Source organism: Colias eurytheme, chromosome 4 (assembly GCF_061535395.1).
Source record: "Colias eurytheme isolate Ceu_HAF_F1 chromosome 4, ilColEury1 Martin Lab GWU primary, whole genome shotgun sequence".
Classification (NCBI taxonomy): domain Eukaryota; kingdom Metazoa; phylum Arthropoda; class Insecta; order Lepidoptera; family Pieridae; genus Colias; species Colias eurytheme.
Window position 1 is genome coordinate 6,264,800 of NC_142983.1, and position 20,418 is coordinate 6,285,217.

General features: G+C 35.7%; 1 protein-coding gene across 1 annotated transcript in view; it reads left to right on the forward strand.

Annotated features, from left to right (window-relative positions):
* The window catches only part of LOC149909019 (protein O-mannosyl-transferase Tmtc1-like), an 86,145-nt gene that overhangs the window by 13,831 nt on the left and 51,896 nt on the right, over positions 1 to 20,418 (forward strand). The window contains exon 3 of the mRNA XM_090120598.1: positions 6,981 to 7,785. Within this exon, the coding sequence (XP_089976724.1) occupies positions 6,981 to 7,785 (805 nt within the window). The remainder of the gene's footprint in view (positions 1 to 6,980; positions 7,786 to 20,418) is intronic.

Below are 20,418 nucleotides of genomic sequence, written 5' to 3' on the forward strand. Positions count from 1 at the left end.
CTCTTCGCATAGTAAGCACGGTTTTGCCCCCATAAAAATATATTATTCAATCGGCTTTTTACTGGCTTTCTATTCGAAATCTAAAATGAAGGGATGAAATGTATAAGGGATCAATAGGTAAAATTATCTCGAAAGGTGAAAAGCAACATACAGTTAGAATATCTTTTAACTCTACAAAGATATGAAGGGTCTCATAATTTAACCACAACTTTTAGCAAATATTGTAATTTACTAAATGTACAAGTAGTCTTAATTATGTGTGGGTATTTAATTCAGATTTGTAGACTTTGCGTTAGTACTGTTGATATCTTGGATTCTGTCACGATGAATGTTTTATGAGCTAAGCTTGAAATAGAATATTTATATCAACAGCACGCACCATAATTAACTAACATTATGAATATTTATTTTTACTCGTATATTAAATTTTGAATTATATTCTTACATAAGGGTTATGTCATGACGTTAGAGTTAAGCCCTATTTGTGGTTTGACGAGGGTTAGTCGTGTCTTTGTATAACTGGAAATAGATCTTAATTAACGAGCATTTTACAAAAATCCTTTATTTTTCTTCCTGAATCAATAGTTTTGTTCGGAACGAAGTTAATTGGAAAAAAGGACACCTAGTCTTAAAACTAATTTAGCCTTATCTATAACCTAGATTAAAGAGGTTCAGAAAATTAAGAAGCGACTTGACATTAATTAAACCTTTAAAGTTCAATAAGACGCTGTGAATCACGAACGGGATACAGAATCCAATAAGCGTCAAATATAGGGGCCGGAAAATCAATCCCTGAAGAAGGATGGGAAACGTATTCCATTATTTAGATGGTATTGCACCGTTGATCGAATAGATTAGATCTGTGGCCTTGTTAATATGCGATATATTCGGGTGTAAAATTAGGGAACATACGTTATTGTCTCGCATGTTTTTCCATGTTAATATTATACGGAGGGAATTTTTTTTATGTTGGTTGAATATGTAATATGAGTCAATAAATTCCGAAACAAAGAACGGATTTTTTAAAAACTTATCCTTTACTTATCACACCAATGAAAGCTGGTGTGGGCGACTAATACTATAAACATAAACATATTGGTCTAAAATGTTTAAACTGATTGCTCGTGTCCTTGATTGGCATGCAATATGTTATTGATTTTGTTATAAACGACCATTGAAATCTAAAATGAAACACTCATTCAATGACAGAATTATAAATAATTCTTTTCTCTACCAGTTTAGAATGTGATTGGTGGGTGGAAAAAGCGTAGCTATCATTTGCAGGATGTTTTTTTGTATCTCTTCATGTTATCTTGGAAAAGGAAAATATTTAAACCGGCGAACTCCGTTTCGCCACCAGAGACACCTTTTCTTTGCTATAAACCTCACGGAGCCCGAGACCTCCAACGAATGCAAAACCGTGAAAATCGGTTCGTGCGTTCTGGAGTTATAGCGTCAGGAAGGAAAACCCGACTTATTTTTATATAGTAGATTACATCGGAATACTTATTTATTGTGCGTATAAATATATTAATACTCTACTTAAAAGTATTAGTCGCAAATGTTATTAATGCCCACAATTTGCCCACAATCTACAAGTGTTACGTATACCCAAAAAACCCAGTGGTCGGCGAACCACTCTCTGTATACGTACGAATTATGTATGTTATTTATTTCGCTCTGCTACCATTACTACAATAGTAATATCAAACCTAGATACATACCTGAGATTACCACGTTGCGTAGAACATAAACTGCACATAATATGTGGTGTGTCGGTCAGTCAAATGTTATAAAAACAATAGGGGCCCCTTGGGGAGGAAAAACTATATTTACGGGAATAATAGATAATAAAAGATAATGCAAAAGAGACAATTTACGATGTGTATTGTCACCACTGCTGCCAGGCACGCTGCGACGCCATTACCGTCGTCCTTCACTTCACAATAAAACTCGCGGTCAGCGCGTGATCACTAATATCAATAAAAAGTACAATTAACAATTCCGCGGGCCGATTCACTAATTTACTACGTGTTCAGCACGTAAAACAATCGACGACACACTCCGATGCGCGCGTAAATAACTTCCGAGATGGCCGATAAAACACTAAATACGCGACTTCACACTAGCGGCGCGGTTGGCGGACACCGATAGACTCCTACAAAAAATTAATATGAATGCAGCTCCCTCACCAGGTGATGTAGTCGACTAGCCAATTGAATACACCGCGGTTCCGCATCAGTGTGACCATAAACTCGAGGTCTATTAACCTGCACACCACCTGCCCATTGATTATCAACATTTTTAACTCCAAATCGATTGTTAACAACAGCGTCCTGCGCCGGAGCAGCCGGCGGAGGCGTCCCGATCCTGTTGCCACAAAGTAAAGAGTGGTGATTACCACCACACTGCTTGCACGGTCGAGAAGAATTGCATTGCGACACGAGGTGGGAACCTAAGCAACCGTAACACCACCTGCGCTATCGCACAATATTACGTCGCGCCTGAAAACGTAATGCCAAAAACTTATAACAATAAACTACACCGTGACCAGGGGCCCTACAATACGAGCAGCAATTGTCCGGCTGCCGGGCCGCAACTACATTGTACACTCGCTGGTCCGGGCGGCGCTCCGCGCGCACCGGCGGCGGCCGGGGCCTCGCGTGGGCCGGGGCCGGCGACGGCGAAGGGACGTTGTCCTGCCTGCGACACTCATCCTCCAAAAAACAAATAAAATCATCAAACGAAGGGAGATGAGTGGAAGAGTCCCCGCCGTATTCCTGTTCGAACCGGTTACGCATATCAACATTTAATTTTTGCAAAACAATATGCAATAAAATAAACGACCAACTGTCTATAGGTAAATTTAAACCTTTCAACGCATTAATCGCCACTAATAAAGGATTTAATAAGTGAGTCCGTAAATTACAATTTTTATTAATATGTGGCAAGTTTAAAATTACCGCAACATGATTATCCGCTAACCGGCGGATGTTTTGATACCGACGCATAAGTAAATCCCGCGCTATGGAATAATTATTATCAATGAGTTCCAAATGTTGGACCAAACCCTTAGCCTCACCGGTGAGACTAGCCAACATATAAGCTAATTTTTGAGCAGGTGTTAAATCACATCTATTATGAACCAAACTATCAAATAAATTAATAAATGCCACCCATTGGCTCAAATCGCCACCAAAATGGGGTAAATCAAGTTTAGGCAACCGACCTATTATTCCACCGGACGTAAATAAATTTTCTTTACATGGTAGATCACCGACAGGCTGGACCGTGGACTTAATTTGTCCCACGGCTTGTCGTATTTGGTCCGCCAAATCCTCAGCCTGATCTACATCCGCACATATTCTATCCATAACCTCTGGTTCTAAACTCAGTGCATGTAATGCCCGATAAGAATTATATAAATCATTCATTTTTTCTTCCAAAACCTCTCCCCGGGACAAAAGTGCCTGAACGCGGTCTTTACGCGATATATTCAAAATGGCCGAACCGAGCCATCGCAATACACCGGCTAACTGCGCCTTGTGAGTAGCGGCCATCTTTAATTATTAACAAAAACTTTCCGTAAACACGAATGAAAAACACAAGTTAAAACCAAATAACCGTATTCGAACAAACAAAGTAACAAAACATCAAATGCACTTATTCGAATATAGAAAGTTCTATTTTTAGAACATAAAAACACAAATTAAAAAACCGTATTGAAATAAACAAACTATCACAATATATCAAATGTACCTATTCGAATCTCGAATGTTCTATTTTTAGAACGCAATTAATCATTCAACACAATATGATGCAATACTTATGACCTTGACCTATATTACGTATAACCTTACAACTTACAAGTAAGTAATGCACCCAGGATTGAAATATTCAACTATTGTTTTAGATTGCCGATATTTCTTACGAAAATTATATGTATGACAATTTAAATACTATAACCGAACATACAAAATACCGTAATGTCATAACCGAACATATAAAATCGTAAATATTATTACCAAAATTTCCGTTTTAACTACGCTGGGCCCTACAACCCAGAGGTCGATGGATTTTTAACCACGCTCTGCTACCAAAATGTTACGTATACCCAAAAAACCCAGTGGTCGGCGAACCACTCTCTGTATACGTACGAATTATGTATGTTATTTATTTCGCTCTGCTACCATTACTACAATAGTAATATCAAACCCAGATACATACCTGAGATTACCACGTTGCGTAGAACATAAACTGCACATAATATGTGGTGTGTCGGTCAGTCAAATGTTATAAAAACAATAGGGGCCCCTTGGGGAGGAAAAACTATATTTACGGGAATAATAGATAATAAAAGATAATGCAAAAGAGACAATCTAATGTGTAGGTACGTCACCACAGTACAGCAGCCATTGCCGTCGTCCTTCACTTGTCACATAAAACTCGCGGTCAGCGCGTGATTAATAATATCAATAAAAAGTACAATTAACAATTCCGCGGGCCGATTTTACTAATTTACTACGTGTTCAGCACGTAAAACAATCGACGACACACTCCGATGCGCGCGTAAATAACTTCCGAGATGGCCGATAAAACACTAAATACACGACTTCACACTAGCGGCGCGGTTGGCGGACCCCGATAGACTGCTATTGAATACATCGCGTTCCGCATCAGTGTGACCATTTAATTATTTTCTATTCCGAACATTCCCCCGTCCCAGTCAGGCAAAACCTGAAATATACGAGGTTCAATATAAAGAACATTTTTTCAATCAGCATTCATTACAGGACAGAACAAAATATTTCATCAAGTCACTTTCATGATTCATATTGGTTAGTGTATTTATGGGAACGTTTTTTAATCAACGTTAATGAAAAAATACACCTACGTGACAGGAGCTCGTTTATTGCAATATTCCCACGAGGCATTTCACGGCGACTGTCACGAATGGCATCAAACTCGAAAATATTTCTATCGTCTTTATGCCTTATTGCATTAACATAAACTCAAACTCAAACTCAAACTCAAACTCAAACATTTATTTATTCAATTAGACTACTTTTAGTAGCACTTTCGAATCGTCATTACATAAGTATTTTTAACATTTACCACCGATTCGGAAAGCAGTATCTATGGAGAAGAACCGGCAAGAAACTCCATAGTTGCTCTTTTAAAATCATATTGTCAATATTACATAATCTGTAACTTAAATCTAACTACATAATATATCATAATATGCCAAAGAACTGTCCTGTGGTTCTTACGCGACAACCCTCCATGGATTTTCATCTTCCATATATTCCTTAATGCTATAATAGGCTCTCTGAACTAATATATTTTTTACATAAGTTTTAAATTTAGCACTACCAAACTCTTTAATATTATGAGGAATTCTATTGTAAAAGCGTATACCTTGACCCATAAATGAATTTTTAACTTTAGCTAATCGGAAAAATGGCATTTCAATTCTATTTCTGTTCCTTGTGCCATAACAGTGTCTATCTCCTACTCTTGTGTGTACGTCGGCATTTTTGTGTACATGCAAAATATTATTAAATATATACTGTGATGGTACAGTAAGGATACCAGTATTCTTAAAGAGATCTCTTAGTGAGTCCCGAGCACGTAAATTATATATAGAGCGAATGGCTCTTTTCTGTAAGATAAATATAGTTTCTATATCTGCTGCCCTGCCCCATAGTAGAATTCCATAGGACATAATACTATGAAAGTAGCTGAAATAAACCAATCTAGCTGTATCTTCATCGGTGAGATGCCTTACCTTTCGGACTGCATATGCTGCTGAACTGAGCTTACCTGCAGCGGTGTTGACATGGGCTCCCCACTGTAGTTTCTCGTCCAATGTTAACCCAAGAAATACAGTCGATTCTGTAGGGTGTAATACCTCCCCGTTCAAGGTAATATTTCTGCTCAACTTTTTAACGTTAGGTAGTAAAAATTCAACACAAGTTGTTTTTTTGGCATTTAATAATAAATTATTAGCAGTAAACCAGTCGGATATGTGTAAAAGAGTACTGTTCACTTCGTCAACATTTGGGTCATGCCTATCCACATTGAATATTAATGAGGTATCATCTGCAAACAGAACTATTTCACACCTATCCTGTAAATAATAAGGTAGATCATTGATATAAACCAAGAACAAGAAGGGTCCTAAAATAGATCCTTGTGGAACACCAATGTTAATTGACGCACCGCTAGAACGTTCTCCATTAACAACTACAGTTTGTATCCTATCATGCAGGTATGAGGCTATGAGGTTCTGAGCTTGTCCTTTAATCCCATAGTGATTAAGTTTACGCAATAATGTACAATGTTCAACGCAGTCAAATGCCTTGGAGAGGTCACAAAATATCCCCAAAGCATTTTTTGAGTTTTCCCATGCCTTATATATATGTGTTAGTAGTGCAACTCCAGCATCTGTGGTTGAGCGCCCCTTTGTGAAACCAAACTGTTTGGTGTGCAGCAAATTATTAGAAGCAAAGTGACTAGTCAATTGGTTTAATATTAACTTTTCGAATACCTTACTTAATGTTGGTAAAATCGAGATAGGTCTATAGTTGTTACAGTCTTCTTGATCGCCTTTCTTAAAAAGAGGTATAACTTTACATAAACCTGTGAAGCTTGAGTTTTCAAACGGTTGTTAGCGTCGTCGCGTTCCTTGATGGAAGTTTGGTGACTTGATTACTTTGGAATATGAACAATCACGCAATCCGTGTCGATTTTATATTTTATACCCACCTAGTAGCAAAAAAATGATCACATTTACCATTTTATTTTTCCTTAACTAACATTTCTTGAAAATACACTTATACATTAGGCATAGAGTATAGTTTGCTGTATTGAAAAGTAAATAATGTAATACAATATCTACCTAATAATACAATAAATTTGATTGAGATAATCCTCCTTTTGTGTTTAACTTTCTTAACTTTGATTTGTTTCTTTTACAGGCGGGCCATTCTTTCCAATCCGGATGTCATCGGACACACTCCGATAAAGTCTTTGTTCGAAAACGACTTTTGGGGAACGCCGCTCACCGATCCGGGATCTCATGGCTCTTATAGGCCATTGTGTGTCGCAACATATCGCCTTAACTACGCCTTTAGTGGCTTTAAGCCATGGAGCTATCACTTTCTCAATATCCTTTTTCATTCCACGGCAACAGCACTCGTAGTAATAACGGCAAAACGCTTGTTACCATCGTATTGTATGAGAGTCGGAACGGTTGTCGCCGGCTTGACCTTCGCAGCTCATCCCATACACACAGAGGCTGTAGCGGGAGTGGTAGGACGAGCAGATTTAGCCGCGTGTAACTTTTTTCTACTGAGCTTTCTTCTCTACACGGAACATTTGAGAATCAGAAATGAGAGCCATCGGCGGAACTGTCGGCACAACTACAAACAAATCGTCCGACCTTTTGAAACCGTAGATCAAAATTTTCGATTAAGTTGTCATGGACTGGTACAACACATATTGATGAATGTGAGAAAATTGCTGAAAGCGAGCAAATCTGGACCATTGAAAGTGTTGAATGTGTGTGAAGTTCACGTTGAATCAGTGCAGCTTAATAAGTGTCATTGCAACGGTTGTGCCAGGGAAGATACTAGTGAATTGTTGCAATGGTGTACTTTAGTGGGAACACTTTTATTTGCGACAGCTGCGACGCTGTGCAAGGAGCCAGCTGTAATGGTTGTGCCTCTATGTATTATATATGACTTTTTAAAGGACATTCGACAGGAAGAGCCGTATTTAAAGGTAAGATATAAAATCCGCCTTTCCTTATTACATTAACGTTCCTTAGATCGTAGATATGTTATATATCTCCAAAAGTAGGTGTCATAAAGCCGTGTGATATCGTATATCGCACTTTGGAATTGAAGGGTTTTGTTACCGGGTTTAAAAGGTCTGGGATATAGATATCCAATTCTTTATTTTCAGAAGTGGCGTCTTATATTATATAATACGTCTAATGATATTTTATTTACTTTTTTTTAAACAAAATAACAAGTACGATGTGTTTAATATCGGCAGCCGTCGCTAGGAAGATTTTGGCTAAAGTAATGAAACAGTAACTACTTACGCAATCCTTCTAATCCAATTTGTATCTCTGAACGTCTTGATTGTTTTGAAGTCGTGGTCAGAAAGTTTGATTAGATGACTGCTTGCAAAGTTTTCTCATCCGACCGACCGTAAAATAATCTGTAACATACGAAAACCCAGATACGAGATCGACTAAGAGGATAATTCATAGTATATAGCATTTGAAAAGATATGTTAGTGATACGTATAATGTTTTATAGATATAGTTTAGAAGGATAGTAAGAATGAGACTATAATAGAAATCTTTTTTAGTATACATGAGCGATCCATAATAGAACCTAAACTACAAACAATGAAATTATTTATTTTACAATCACATAACGTTTACAAGACGACATCGTTCTTTAGATGGTGTTATATGTCGTGGCCATATCGTAGATTTACTCATTTCATGAAGTGATTGATCATTTCGTGACGCATTTTTTCTTCATTATAAGATATCCGCAGTTTCCATAGTAGATACTCGAACCTCTTCGTCGTAAATTCTTTGCTATGACTTTCTTCATATTGTAATTAAACTAATTATGAAGTTTTTAACTGCAAATAGTAAAATTTTCGCCAGTGGCCGCCATCTTATCACATAAACACAGCGCTTGCAGCGCCTCTACCAATAATTAATGTAACAATTTTACGATATGATCAAATAATTTTGATCATTTCATGAAAAAACCGCGCGTTTAGTTGGCCATATCAATAAACGATTTCTTATCATTGATCTGCTCAAACCACACATCATGATGTGGCCAATAGACATTCAACCATTTCACGAAATTTATTTATTTATTTATTTTATCATAACATCAAATTACCATTACAGGCTTAACCTAATGCGGTATTGACTTACACTAAAAACTTTACACAGAAAAACTAAAACTAATAATAAAACAACTTAAACTTACGAACTAGATAGTAATCTAAGGAATAAATTAACACGATAATAATACAATAATTAATAGCTAATAATATACAAAAGAACCTTTACTAATTCACCCAATGGGCACGTAAAAATGTCCACTTTGCCATGGACGTCATTGAGAATGCGTAGTGCTCGCACGAGAGGAGACTTCGCGAGCAGCATGGTTCGCGCCTGAGGTACGTAAAGTAGCGGCGGCCTGTGACGCTTCTCAGTGTACTTGTCCGGCACACATAAAGAGAGGGATTGCAGCATTCCAGGGTTATGTGCAAATCCCCGCAATAATTTAATTAAATACAGCGCAAGGGAAAATTCCCGTCGCACTCTAAGTTCATTGTACCCTACCATACCCAGTATGAATAAGGTAGGATACATTAATGGGTAAAAGGGGTATACCCCGTAAAGTTTAAAATAAAGGTGTCTAACGAATTTATTTTGAACCCGCTCTAACATGACATTATATTTTTCTTCGTGTGAAGACCAAATAATGGAGTTGTGCTCCATGTGGCTGCGTATTAACGCGTTGTATAGCACTTTTACAGTTGCTACATTTGTAAAGTCCCTTACGTGCCGCAGTAGAAACCCAAGATTTTTGTAAGCCTTTTTGCAAATATTTGTGATGTGCTCACGAAACATCAGGTCCGGTGTGAAGTATACTCCTAGATCACGCACCTTATTCACCCGTTGAATAGGTACGGATCCAAGCGAGTAGTTGTAGTGTATACTCTTATTCGCGCGAGTGAAACTGACTACGGAGCATTTAGCTATATTGAAATGTAGCTTGTTTTGCTGACTCCAGCTGAAGATGTTTAGCAAGTCACTTTGTAGACGCTCACAGTCCGTCTCCTCGTTTATTCGGAGAAAAACTTTCAGGTCGTCGGCAAAAAGTAGGCACTGACTGTACTCCAGAACATCCGGTAAGTCGTTAATCATTAGAACGAACTCCAGAGGACCGAGATTGCTGCCTTGACTTACGCCAGACCTTGTAAAGAAGGGCTCGGACTGACTTCTATTGTAAGAAACATACTGCTGCCGGTCCTGCATATACGATGCCCAGAATTGCAAGAGCTTCGGTGTGCATCCTACTTCCGCCAACTTCCTCAATAAGACATCATTGTCGACGGTGTCAAATGCTTTTTGGAAGTCCAGGTATACTACGTCTACCTGTACTCCTGCATCCACCGCCGGAACTAAGTTCGCCATAAGATTGAGTAAGTTAGTGGAAGTACTACGCGCGGGCCGAAACCCATGTTGTGCATCGCACAGCTGCCCCGATACCTGCTCGTACACCCTGTGATGTATAGCGGCCTCAAAAACCTTTGCAGGCGTTGATAGTACTGCAACAGGTCTGTAATCATGTACGCTGGTACACAATTTAGCCTTGGGCACGGGTATCACTCGCGTAGTTTTCCATAGTGTTGGAAATGTATTTACATTCAAACACGTATTGAAAATATGCAACAGTGGCTCAGCCAGCACTCGAGCACAATCTTTAAAAATAAAAGCTGGTATACCATCCGGGCCGGCTGAACGTTTTGGCTTCAACCGTGCTAGCGCCTTCCTCACGTCGGCAATGCTAAGAGCATCTAGACTTATGCGCGCGCTGTTGGCTCCGCACTGACTCGCTACCTGGGTGTCAAGAACTGGTGGCCCTTTGAAATGATCAATCATGTCATGAAATGAGTAAATCTACGATATGACCACGACATATACGACATTTTCGGACGCGGGTTACGATAACGGAGATATTTCGGGCGTGTGGAAGCCGACAGCTAAGTGAGAAATTCGAGCCACATGTAAAAAATTAATTAACTCGGAAGTTAGATGATGGAGGACTGTTTTACCGTTGAGTTAAATTTGACTCCAGTTTTTATTAGCTTTGTGTAATGAATGGTTAAACCAATATATCATATAATTAAAATATAGGTAAAATTTTCAAGTTCGCTTAACATGTAGCATAAAGAACAAAAAAGTAATATTTACAGAAACCTAAGACTGTCTTGCATAAATACAATTAAAATTTAGGAAAATCATAATTGAGAAAGATGGAACCAAAAGAAATTAATTGGTATTTTATTGTCCTAATTGTATGAATAGTCCGGGATACATCGCCCATTTTTGCAAGTGATTACTATCAAGCTAATTTTTCGTGAGTAGCTTTATTTTGATGAGATGCCCAATAATTTCATGTACGAAACTCTCGATTGTGGTAGCTTACAGAGGTAACAAGGATAAAAATTTTTGATTTGACGGTTCTCAAATATTTATTACGCAATTTGTAGGACAATACGTCTGTTGAATTAAATAAGTATTAAATAAGTGAAAATAAAAAAATCTGCTGGTTAGTAATCATTTATGATGACTTCGTTATCGATACACATTGGAAAGGGGGACTCTTTGATCAAACCAAAGATTTTGTAGGACAAATATTTTTTCGAATAATTTAGATTATTATCTTGAGATTGAACAAAAAAAAACATTCAGTTAGTAATTAATATTTGAGAACCATCAAATCAAAATATTTTATCCTTGTTTCCTCTGGTAGCTACCACAATCGAGAGTTTTGTACATGAAATTATTGGGCATCTCATCAAAATAAAGCTACTTACGAAAAATTAGCTTGATAGTAATCACTTGCAAAAATGGGCGATGTATCCCGGACTAGAACGTTTTGTGTCAATTGTAAAGGAAGGTCAGCAGTCAATTGTTTTTATTTATTTGATTTCCGCTGTATTGTTTTCTTCTGATTGCTCCTTAATTATGTTTATTTAAATATAGGTGATAAAACATCGTTTTATTTTATAATATCCGTATGCATACCGTGCATATTATTAAAATAATTACAATAACAATTGTCCAATTAACATTTTTTTCCATTGGATATAAATAAATACACTTATATGAAATATAAGGCAATAAAAAAATATTTAACTATAAAAAATGATATAGAAATGACCTTAGGGTCACCACGCAAAATTTGTGTAACTATTAAAACGATCGAATAGCAATTAGCTTAGCAAACTTTCAGATACCCTGTAATAACGGAGCCTTCAATTTAACTGTTTGTTTTCGTTATTTAATAGAACCACGTTTAGTTTCTATTAGGGGTTAAGGATCTGCTGAGTCAACAGACTTACAGCAAGTAAAGATAGTTGTGTTTGGTTTTGGTAAACAAATGTTTCAGGCATATGGTTAGAATTACAAAGGACTTCACATAATTTAACAGAAGTGTTTTGTTATACAAAGGAGGGCACTCAGTAGATCACGAAGTCTTAACTACTTATAACTCATAGGAGTTATATAAATTATATGAGCTCGAATTTCATTGTGTGGCACAGAACTTAGGGCGTAATCACTTTTAAATTGTGATTGATGTCTCACAGGATTAATTCATAGTCTCGAAGTGTATGTTGATTACCTACGAGTAGAATTTAAATAACTTTTGTGATTACTAACATTACCCCTAATTTATTTCGTTTTATAGCTTCAATATATTATGTAAAGATTTTGAAAAAGACAAGATCACAACAAGGAAATAAAAATTTAACAAACAAAGGAAGCATAATAAATTTTACGGATGAAAATATACGCAGATATGGAGTAAGAACAATAAATATTAATTGAACTCCAATTTACGCCCTACAATTAAATGATATACGGGTTGCGCGATTGTTTTTCGATACCGAAGCCATTGCATTCTCGAATTAAGTGAGCGGAAGATTGCCATTAAATGAAGCATTACGTGGCGCAAGCAATAAATACATGAAAGAGCACACTTTTATGGCATACCTATTTACCTTACGTTCTCATATTGGAAAACATGTTTTAACCAGAATATTTTATTGCGTATTTATGTTCCTACCTTTAACCCAAATCCTTAAATCTTATATATCACGGAGATTATACGACCCGAACAACAATGCTCTTCTCAACAATTAATACCGCTTTACTTTAGGTACTGACATATTTAATATCGGCTGTATCCCAAAAACTAACGAAATGCGCAAAGCAATATCTTCCCGATTGTTTAATAAAAAATCAATAAAAGAAAGAAAATCTTTATTGGTTTTTTATTACACGACCCGGATTGGAGGTAGCTTGAGATCAGGAACGCAAAGCTCCGTTCATATGTATGATACGTATCAATGAATATATAATAAATATCCGATTTGTTTATTAATAATTTTCGAGTTTACTTCCGAAACGATACAATGCTATAGTCACATTTTATTACCAGTGCCTCCGCAAGTTTATGCGATCTCATGCAATAAAGTGATAAAACAGCTAGCTCGCAGAACGTTACCGAACTCTCTCAGATATATTGGAGAGAACACAATAAAACAACCATTAAAAGCACAAACTTGCCGAATGCTTTGTTTTCTCTTTTTCATATCAGTTCAGACAGGATATGAATTATTTTTAGAAGTTAATATTGTTACGATACAGTATAAATATAAAACGGCAAAGCGAACTGATGTTGAAGATGAAAAGAAATTTTAATAAATCCCGGCAACGTACTCGAATGTAATATGAGAAACATTCACACTTCATTAACGAAAACTTTTTTATATAAAAGCTTTTTACCGTAAATCAAAAATGTTCTGCGATACGGCGTACTAATTTGCATGATATCGTTCTTTCACCAACATAATTGTAAGCGGAGCCAAATGAATATCGATTTAGGGCCGTTTCGCTCACAGCTCATTTACCCTGCATAAAATTAGTAGCTGGACCTTTTCGCGGATGGCGGGCGATATTTCTCCTATCTTGAATACTAAAGCAATTTTCTGTAGCTCTCAACATTAAATTAACATTTGGGCTTTTTCTGCTCTCACTTGGCCCCGGTACTTTACGGTCCCTAGTATATTTCAGCGGTCGCGTAATTTGTGGCTCGTAAATGTTCTGAAATTGGTCATCCCTTTGGTTGAGGTGAATTTATGACCTCCTCGGTCGGCCTGTCGAAAGGGGAATGAATAAGGCCCCCCTAATGGTGAAACGTACCCTTACCATCAATTTGAATGTCCCAAGATTACTGTGGACCAGTGAAACGAGCGTCTGGCCGTGAAATATATCACTAAAGCTATTTTTCATGTTATCCTATCGAGTAAATTGAATTCTTCTCTTTTGAGAGATATTCATCTTTAATAAGGAAAACATTTTCAATCGGATCTATTCAAACGCGCTTTAATGCGTACTTTTTAATATTGAAGATTATATTTTAATACTAATAGACATTTTAAATGCTTTTTAAGGAAATAAAAAATTCCAATTTTATGAATTTTTTCAGACAGTTTTATGTTCTAAATCACAAAAAGTTATAAAACAGTTTTCTCATCGCATACTGTTAAGAATTTCAACGACTGAAAAATAAAAACTCTTCCTTCCGTATACTATAAAACTTATCTAGCGCCTTACTAATTCATTAATGTAAGTCGATCTCTCTCAAATCGTCAATATATAGGTGAACGAAAAACATCTCATCAACAATCTTTTAATGCCTCAGCCCCTGGAATCACAGACACAATAGAAAATCTATTGTGTCGTGGCCCGATCGGGCCGCTCGGTGGTCAAGTTAAAAAGTAAAAACACTTGCATAGTCATCGACAGAATTAAATTTTCTGTCCGATGGTTAAATGACCAGTGACCATAAATAATTCTAATAATTAATTAAAAACTTAAATCGTTTAAACTACTCATTGCAAAAGCAACAAAGTAATGTAGTAGTTATCAAAATACACCCGGAAACAAGAATATGGTTCTAACTCCACGTCTTGAAAGAATAATAGTATTTTCTATTTCGTTAGGCTGGATATTGTATAGTTACGTTCGCTCGGATGCTTGCCAGCTGCGACGCACAAACTCCACTACCGACCGAGATGTAGACTTGAGTGCTGCTGGAATAGTTAAGGATTTGCGTCCTTTAAGTAATTCTGTCGTAATTGGGAACTTCCACAGATTTAGCGCTTGCTCATAAACTAGTATGTAAGAGGTCTGCGAATTAAAATCATTTGCATGTGATGCGTCAAGTGTCAATACGCGTGAACAAGCGTGAACAATAATTGTTTATGTAGAGTTTTTATTTTAGAGAAGTGATGGCTTCCTCTAAGTTTGTGAGAAATATTGAATGAAAAAGTTGCGAAGCAATTCCATAAAGTTAGGTTTATAAGTGAATTTCTAGCAATAAATGAATCAACAACGGAGTATATTTATGCTAATCCACGCTTGAAAACTAGTAAAGAATAAACAATATGTTTTTTCTCTTTAAAATTTGTTTACATAGTTCATAAGGAATTTGAAATTTTACTTATGTTTAATTGATTTCTCTAATATACTAACACATCGATATCTTTTCATTCAGAATTTTCATATCGTCGACACAGGTAGTATGTCCCTACTGATAAATTATCTTCTTTACTTGGCGCACTATTAAAGAAGAGTCAATAATTTACAATCTATGTTGGTATCTCTCTTCCATTTGATCGTTATCTTATGGTCCCCGGTCCTAAATCAAAGAGCTGTGAAGTCTCCCCCATGCTTCCATATTTTCACACCCCAACAACGTCGTATAATAGCTATTGACCAAATTTATAGACTTTCATGTCCCATTTTCTTCTTTATGTCCCGTTTGAATTAGCTAAATATTAGGGAAGAGAAGCCCTGTGATATATCGGTTATAGCTTTAGGAATAACTTTCTTATAAAAGTATAAAGCATCAATGAATTCTATGATATAACGTATGAAGGCTGTAAGCGGTTTCTGATGTGTTAAAATTTATTTATTCTTTGTTACTGAAATGATTCGTAATCCCTAATTGACTTAATAAGAAGTGAACACTTCTAAGAATGCCCTCTAAGATGAAACTAAGTGGCACAAAACACTTTAATACTTTGAAAAGTCATTCGCACACGTATGTTCCCATTCAAAAGGCTGGGAGAAGCTAGCGTGAGCAATCACAAAAGAACGGAAACGAGCAGCGCAGAAACACAGACGTTAATAAACGTCCTTCCTCGATGTCGTACGCCATCGAGTTTTCAAAGAGAGACATTTTTGTTTCATTTAAAAATCAAGTTTCATTTCACCAGGTTGCATCTCTTTGGCATGTATTCAGGTAAATCAAAAGAACATGCCACATTCACGGTATGTACGCATCTTTTGTGCACAAGACTGAATAAACTGTGGGTGGCGTTTAAATTTACTTGTAGTAAATGTAAAATATTCTACTTTATTGCGACGTAGCACATAAAAGTGCTTAGCGATAGAGTATGAAGTGATGTATGCAAATATTTGTCCACGCCCTCGAGTTCAATAATTTATACATAACGCTCTACTCACATTTAAGCGAAGAAAGCTTTGAAAGCATTTGAATAAAAAATTATAAATATGTAGCGAAAAGGCTTATGCAAAAAGCATAACTTTGTGACTTTATTATCGCTTGAATACATCTATAAAGTTTATGCGAATGTTGTATTAAAATAGAATAGTATATGATAGCAAACAATGGGAGCGTTGTTCGACAAAAACTTTTAGAAGCTAGAAGTGAAAGAGTACCGTGAATTCAAAAGTAAGGCGACAGGTGAACTTCGTTCGCGTTCCAGTTGTAAGTTGTCAATACAACAGGCGGGCTTGAAATTTATGGCACTTTGAAGTCTTTAATATTCCTGAACTAGCTACGTATGTTTACTTCTGTTCGATTTATGCTCCTGCCGTTAGGTACATGCCTACGCTCTAAATGTGAAAAATTTAAGCAAATATCAATAGCATAGGATATAATAATTCTTTAAGTTGTTAAACCAGCTCTTCAAAAACTACATCATACACAGATAAATTCGCAACGCAACGCAAATAAAAAATGAGTAAAATAGAAACGATTAGAACGAGTTTCCTTTTACATATATAATAATAATAATAATAAAAGCCTTTATTTGTTCCTTTTCTTACATCTAATTACATTTTATTTTTTTGTTAGTATTGTTAGTATTTACATTATTCTTATTTCTATTACAATTCTATTTTTAAATATTAAATGAAGTGTTTGTAAATAATTAAACAGTATGCAATTAAATATATTATAAAGGACCGCTTTTTGCGGTAAAAGCCTCCTCCAATTTTTTCCACTCATCTCTGTTTTTGGCTACTCTTGTCCATAGGGCACCTGCGTGGTTTTTCAAATCATCACTCCATCTTGCAATTGGTCTCCCTCTTTTCCGCTTTTTATAATAAGGTGTCCAATTAATAACTGTGTGTGACCATCTGTCATCTCTCAATCTGCACAGGTGACCTGCCCACTTCCACTTCATTTTACAGACATACCTTGCTACATCTCGAGCATTCGTTCTTTTTCTTATAACAGTATGTCTTATTCTATCTCTCAGTTTGATATTCATAAAGCTTCGTTCCATACCTCTTTGACAGATGCTAATTCTATTCACATGTTTTTTTGTTAGAGTCCATGTTTGGCATGCATATGTGAGACATGGTGTTAGACATATATCCATCGCTTTGGCTTTTACATATATAGAGTATTAATAATTCCAGTTTTTATACGTAAGAAGTAAAGTAAATGCGGCGGCGGGCGAGTGTTTATATTAAGCCTGTTATGAAACCATCGAACTGAACGTAGTACGCTTTATTAAGCCCTTCAGCGCCAAGAGCTTTCTTTACACAAACCTTTTTAATGCGTTCGCTCGGTAATACCTTCTTAATTAAAATTTCAGGCATTAATATGAGCTTGTTATTATAATATATATATGCAGATAGCAGTTCTGTGTGACTTTGATAGGAAATAATATAAATAACAAACTATAATTTTATTATATGCTGTCCTTTTATGTTAAGTAGCTTTTAGGTAAAAAAATGCAAAATTATTGTTATGATATCACTATGTCTCCTTTCTATGTAAACAGTAAATAGTATTATTTTTATGAATTTTCTCATTACTTTATCAGACAATTATCAGACTTATTATAATTATCAGACTTAGGTATAAGTGTTGAATGAAATTCTTAACCAAGAAATTAAGGTCCTATTGTTATTTCTAATTTATTCATCTATTCTTATTTATTGCTTATAAGACATGAAAGTATATCACAGTAGACACCACTTTCACTCTCACCCTTATTTTAATACCAGTTTACTAAAAATAAAATGTAAAATATTTTGTTCAAAGAAAAATTAATTAACTCAGTACATAGACCGTAAGATTGGATGAGTCAACAAAGCATGTACTTTGTACGTGTCATGGGTGTGTGAGTGTCTTGCCTTTGTTGCTGATTTGTGTGTTACTTTATCATTACACTTAACCTTGTAAACGTGGAGAGAATACCGTAATACGTTTGTCTTAAAGCTTGTGCTCAATTAGCAAAACTACGTAAGCGTTTTTGTACTATAGAATGGAAAGTTGAAACAACGAAGGAAAATAATAGTGGTTAAACTTAAATGTTTAACACGCAGTTAGCGTGTCTCTAGTATCGTAACTATTGATCAAATAACCAATTTGATTGCGTTTTTTAAATGGAACTAATTCCAGGTTGTCAGCTAGTGTAGCTAAGTATTCTAAATGTTGTTTGCATGTATTGTTCAGAAGAATTTTCTTTATTGTTGTGCATACAATTTTATGTTGAAAGTTGGTAATTAATGAAAAGAAACGCGGGTCAAATAATATAATGAACAAAGCGCGTTTTAATTCCGCTGAGAAGTCTATGTTCTATATAGCAGCCTAGCTTTTGCTTTAATAATTTTTAAAACAATGCACTTTTATGAAACTGAAAATTAATAAGCCATTACTGCGGTAGTTCCTAAAAAATATTGGGCTTGCTTTCCTAGTGCGCGCTCAAAGCGTTTCCAATCTTTGTCGGAATTTATTTTTCATATATTTATTTGAAAGCTCAATTAATTGGATGCACGAGCTCTGCGCTCTATCAAATATGCACAAGAGGGCTGTGCACTCCATAGGCGGGACTGAACAATTGTTGTGCATGAAGCCAACTGATGTGAATTAAAAATGAATGCGTAGTTGGAAAGTCGGCAGCGTTCGTGAATATGGAAAATTTTTAAACAAAAGCGGCACGTTTACAACGTCCAGATTAAACATAATTTATGAAGTTGTAAAATAAAGCCCGCACATAGAAATAATATTTTTAAAAAAGAACATACATATTTGCTTTATTGCGCCTGTTTGCTTTTGGACTGAAGGGAAACTTATTATATTACGTTATGCTATTTTATTATTTATGTATGCTTCAATCGGATTAGGTGATATTTACTATTGCCTAGTATAAAAAGAAAAATCTGCATTTGAAATATTTTTACCCGGTTAAATCATGTTTAAAGTAACATTCACAGTTTATAGATGTAAACGCCGGATTGTAAACGCTTGAAATAACAAAATTGTGCGGACTGCTGTCCGTAATTGTTTTACCAGTTATTCGCTGTTAATTCAAAGTCCTTACCTAAATAAAATGAAATTTAGTACAAGCATGTTTTACAGGCTCCCGAGTTCCTTAATCTAAAATCGATAGAAACGACGTCGGACTAACTTGTGAATGGTACCTTAAGTTAAGTGCAGAAGAAACTCGCTTCTTTTCCTTCAACACCTGTGTAACGATACGGCACTATGATAATATTCGTAGTTTTTAGACCCAACACCAAGAGTGAGATAACACCAAATGCCCTTTTCGTTGCTGAAGTTTTATGGGCATTTTTATCTTTTACGATACAGTATATTTTCACATTTTCGTAAATGTCGTTGGTAGTTCACTATCTGTGATAAATGCATGAAAATTTTATGTATTATTGATAATAAATCGCAGAAGAAATAGAAATTGATACTAGAAAAACAAAAACAAATAATTATCACCTTCCTTTCTCCTCCTACGGGGCCACTAACGCTGGATCCTTTTTCTTCAAAGTGTAACTATTGAGCCACCTACAACAATATTATCTAGACATGTGTCTCTCTAGAGTCTAGTACCTACATTACTATTTTGATTTTTGTCATTGTTTACTTTCAATACTAGTTTATTTTGATTAGGTATCTACTCTGAAGATAATTTTATTTATTTTTCTTATTATTTAACAACCTATGCATAACTTTATAACTGATGGTTTTATATCCTGACATTGTTAAAATACTTTTGACAAACAACTGTTTATAAATAGGTACTATAAATACACCAGTTTAATTTTTCAATTATTTGGAAACAATGAATTACAAAATAGACCCCGATGGTACCATGTTATTTAACTATAATTACACTCAATTATTGTTAATGATTACATTGAACGATGCTTTCATTATGGATCACTAATATTAGAAAATTTAATTGTTTAATAATACAACGTCCAATTATAAATATCAAGTTTGTAATTGAAATATT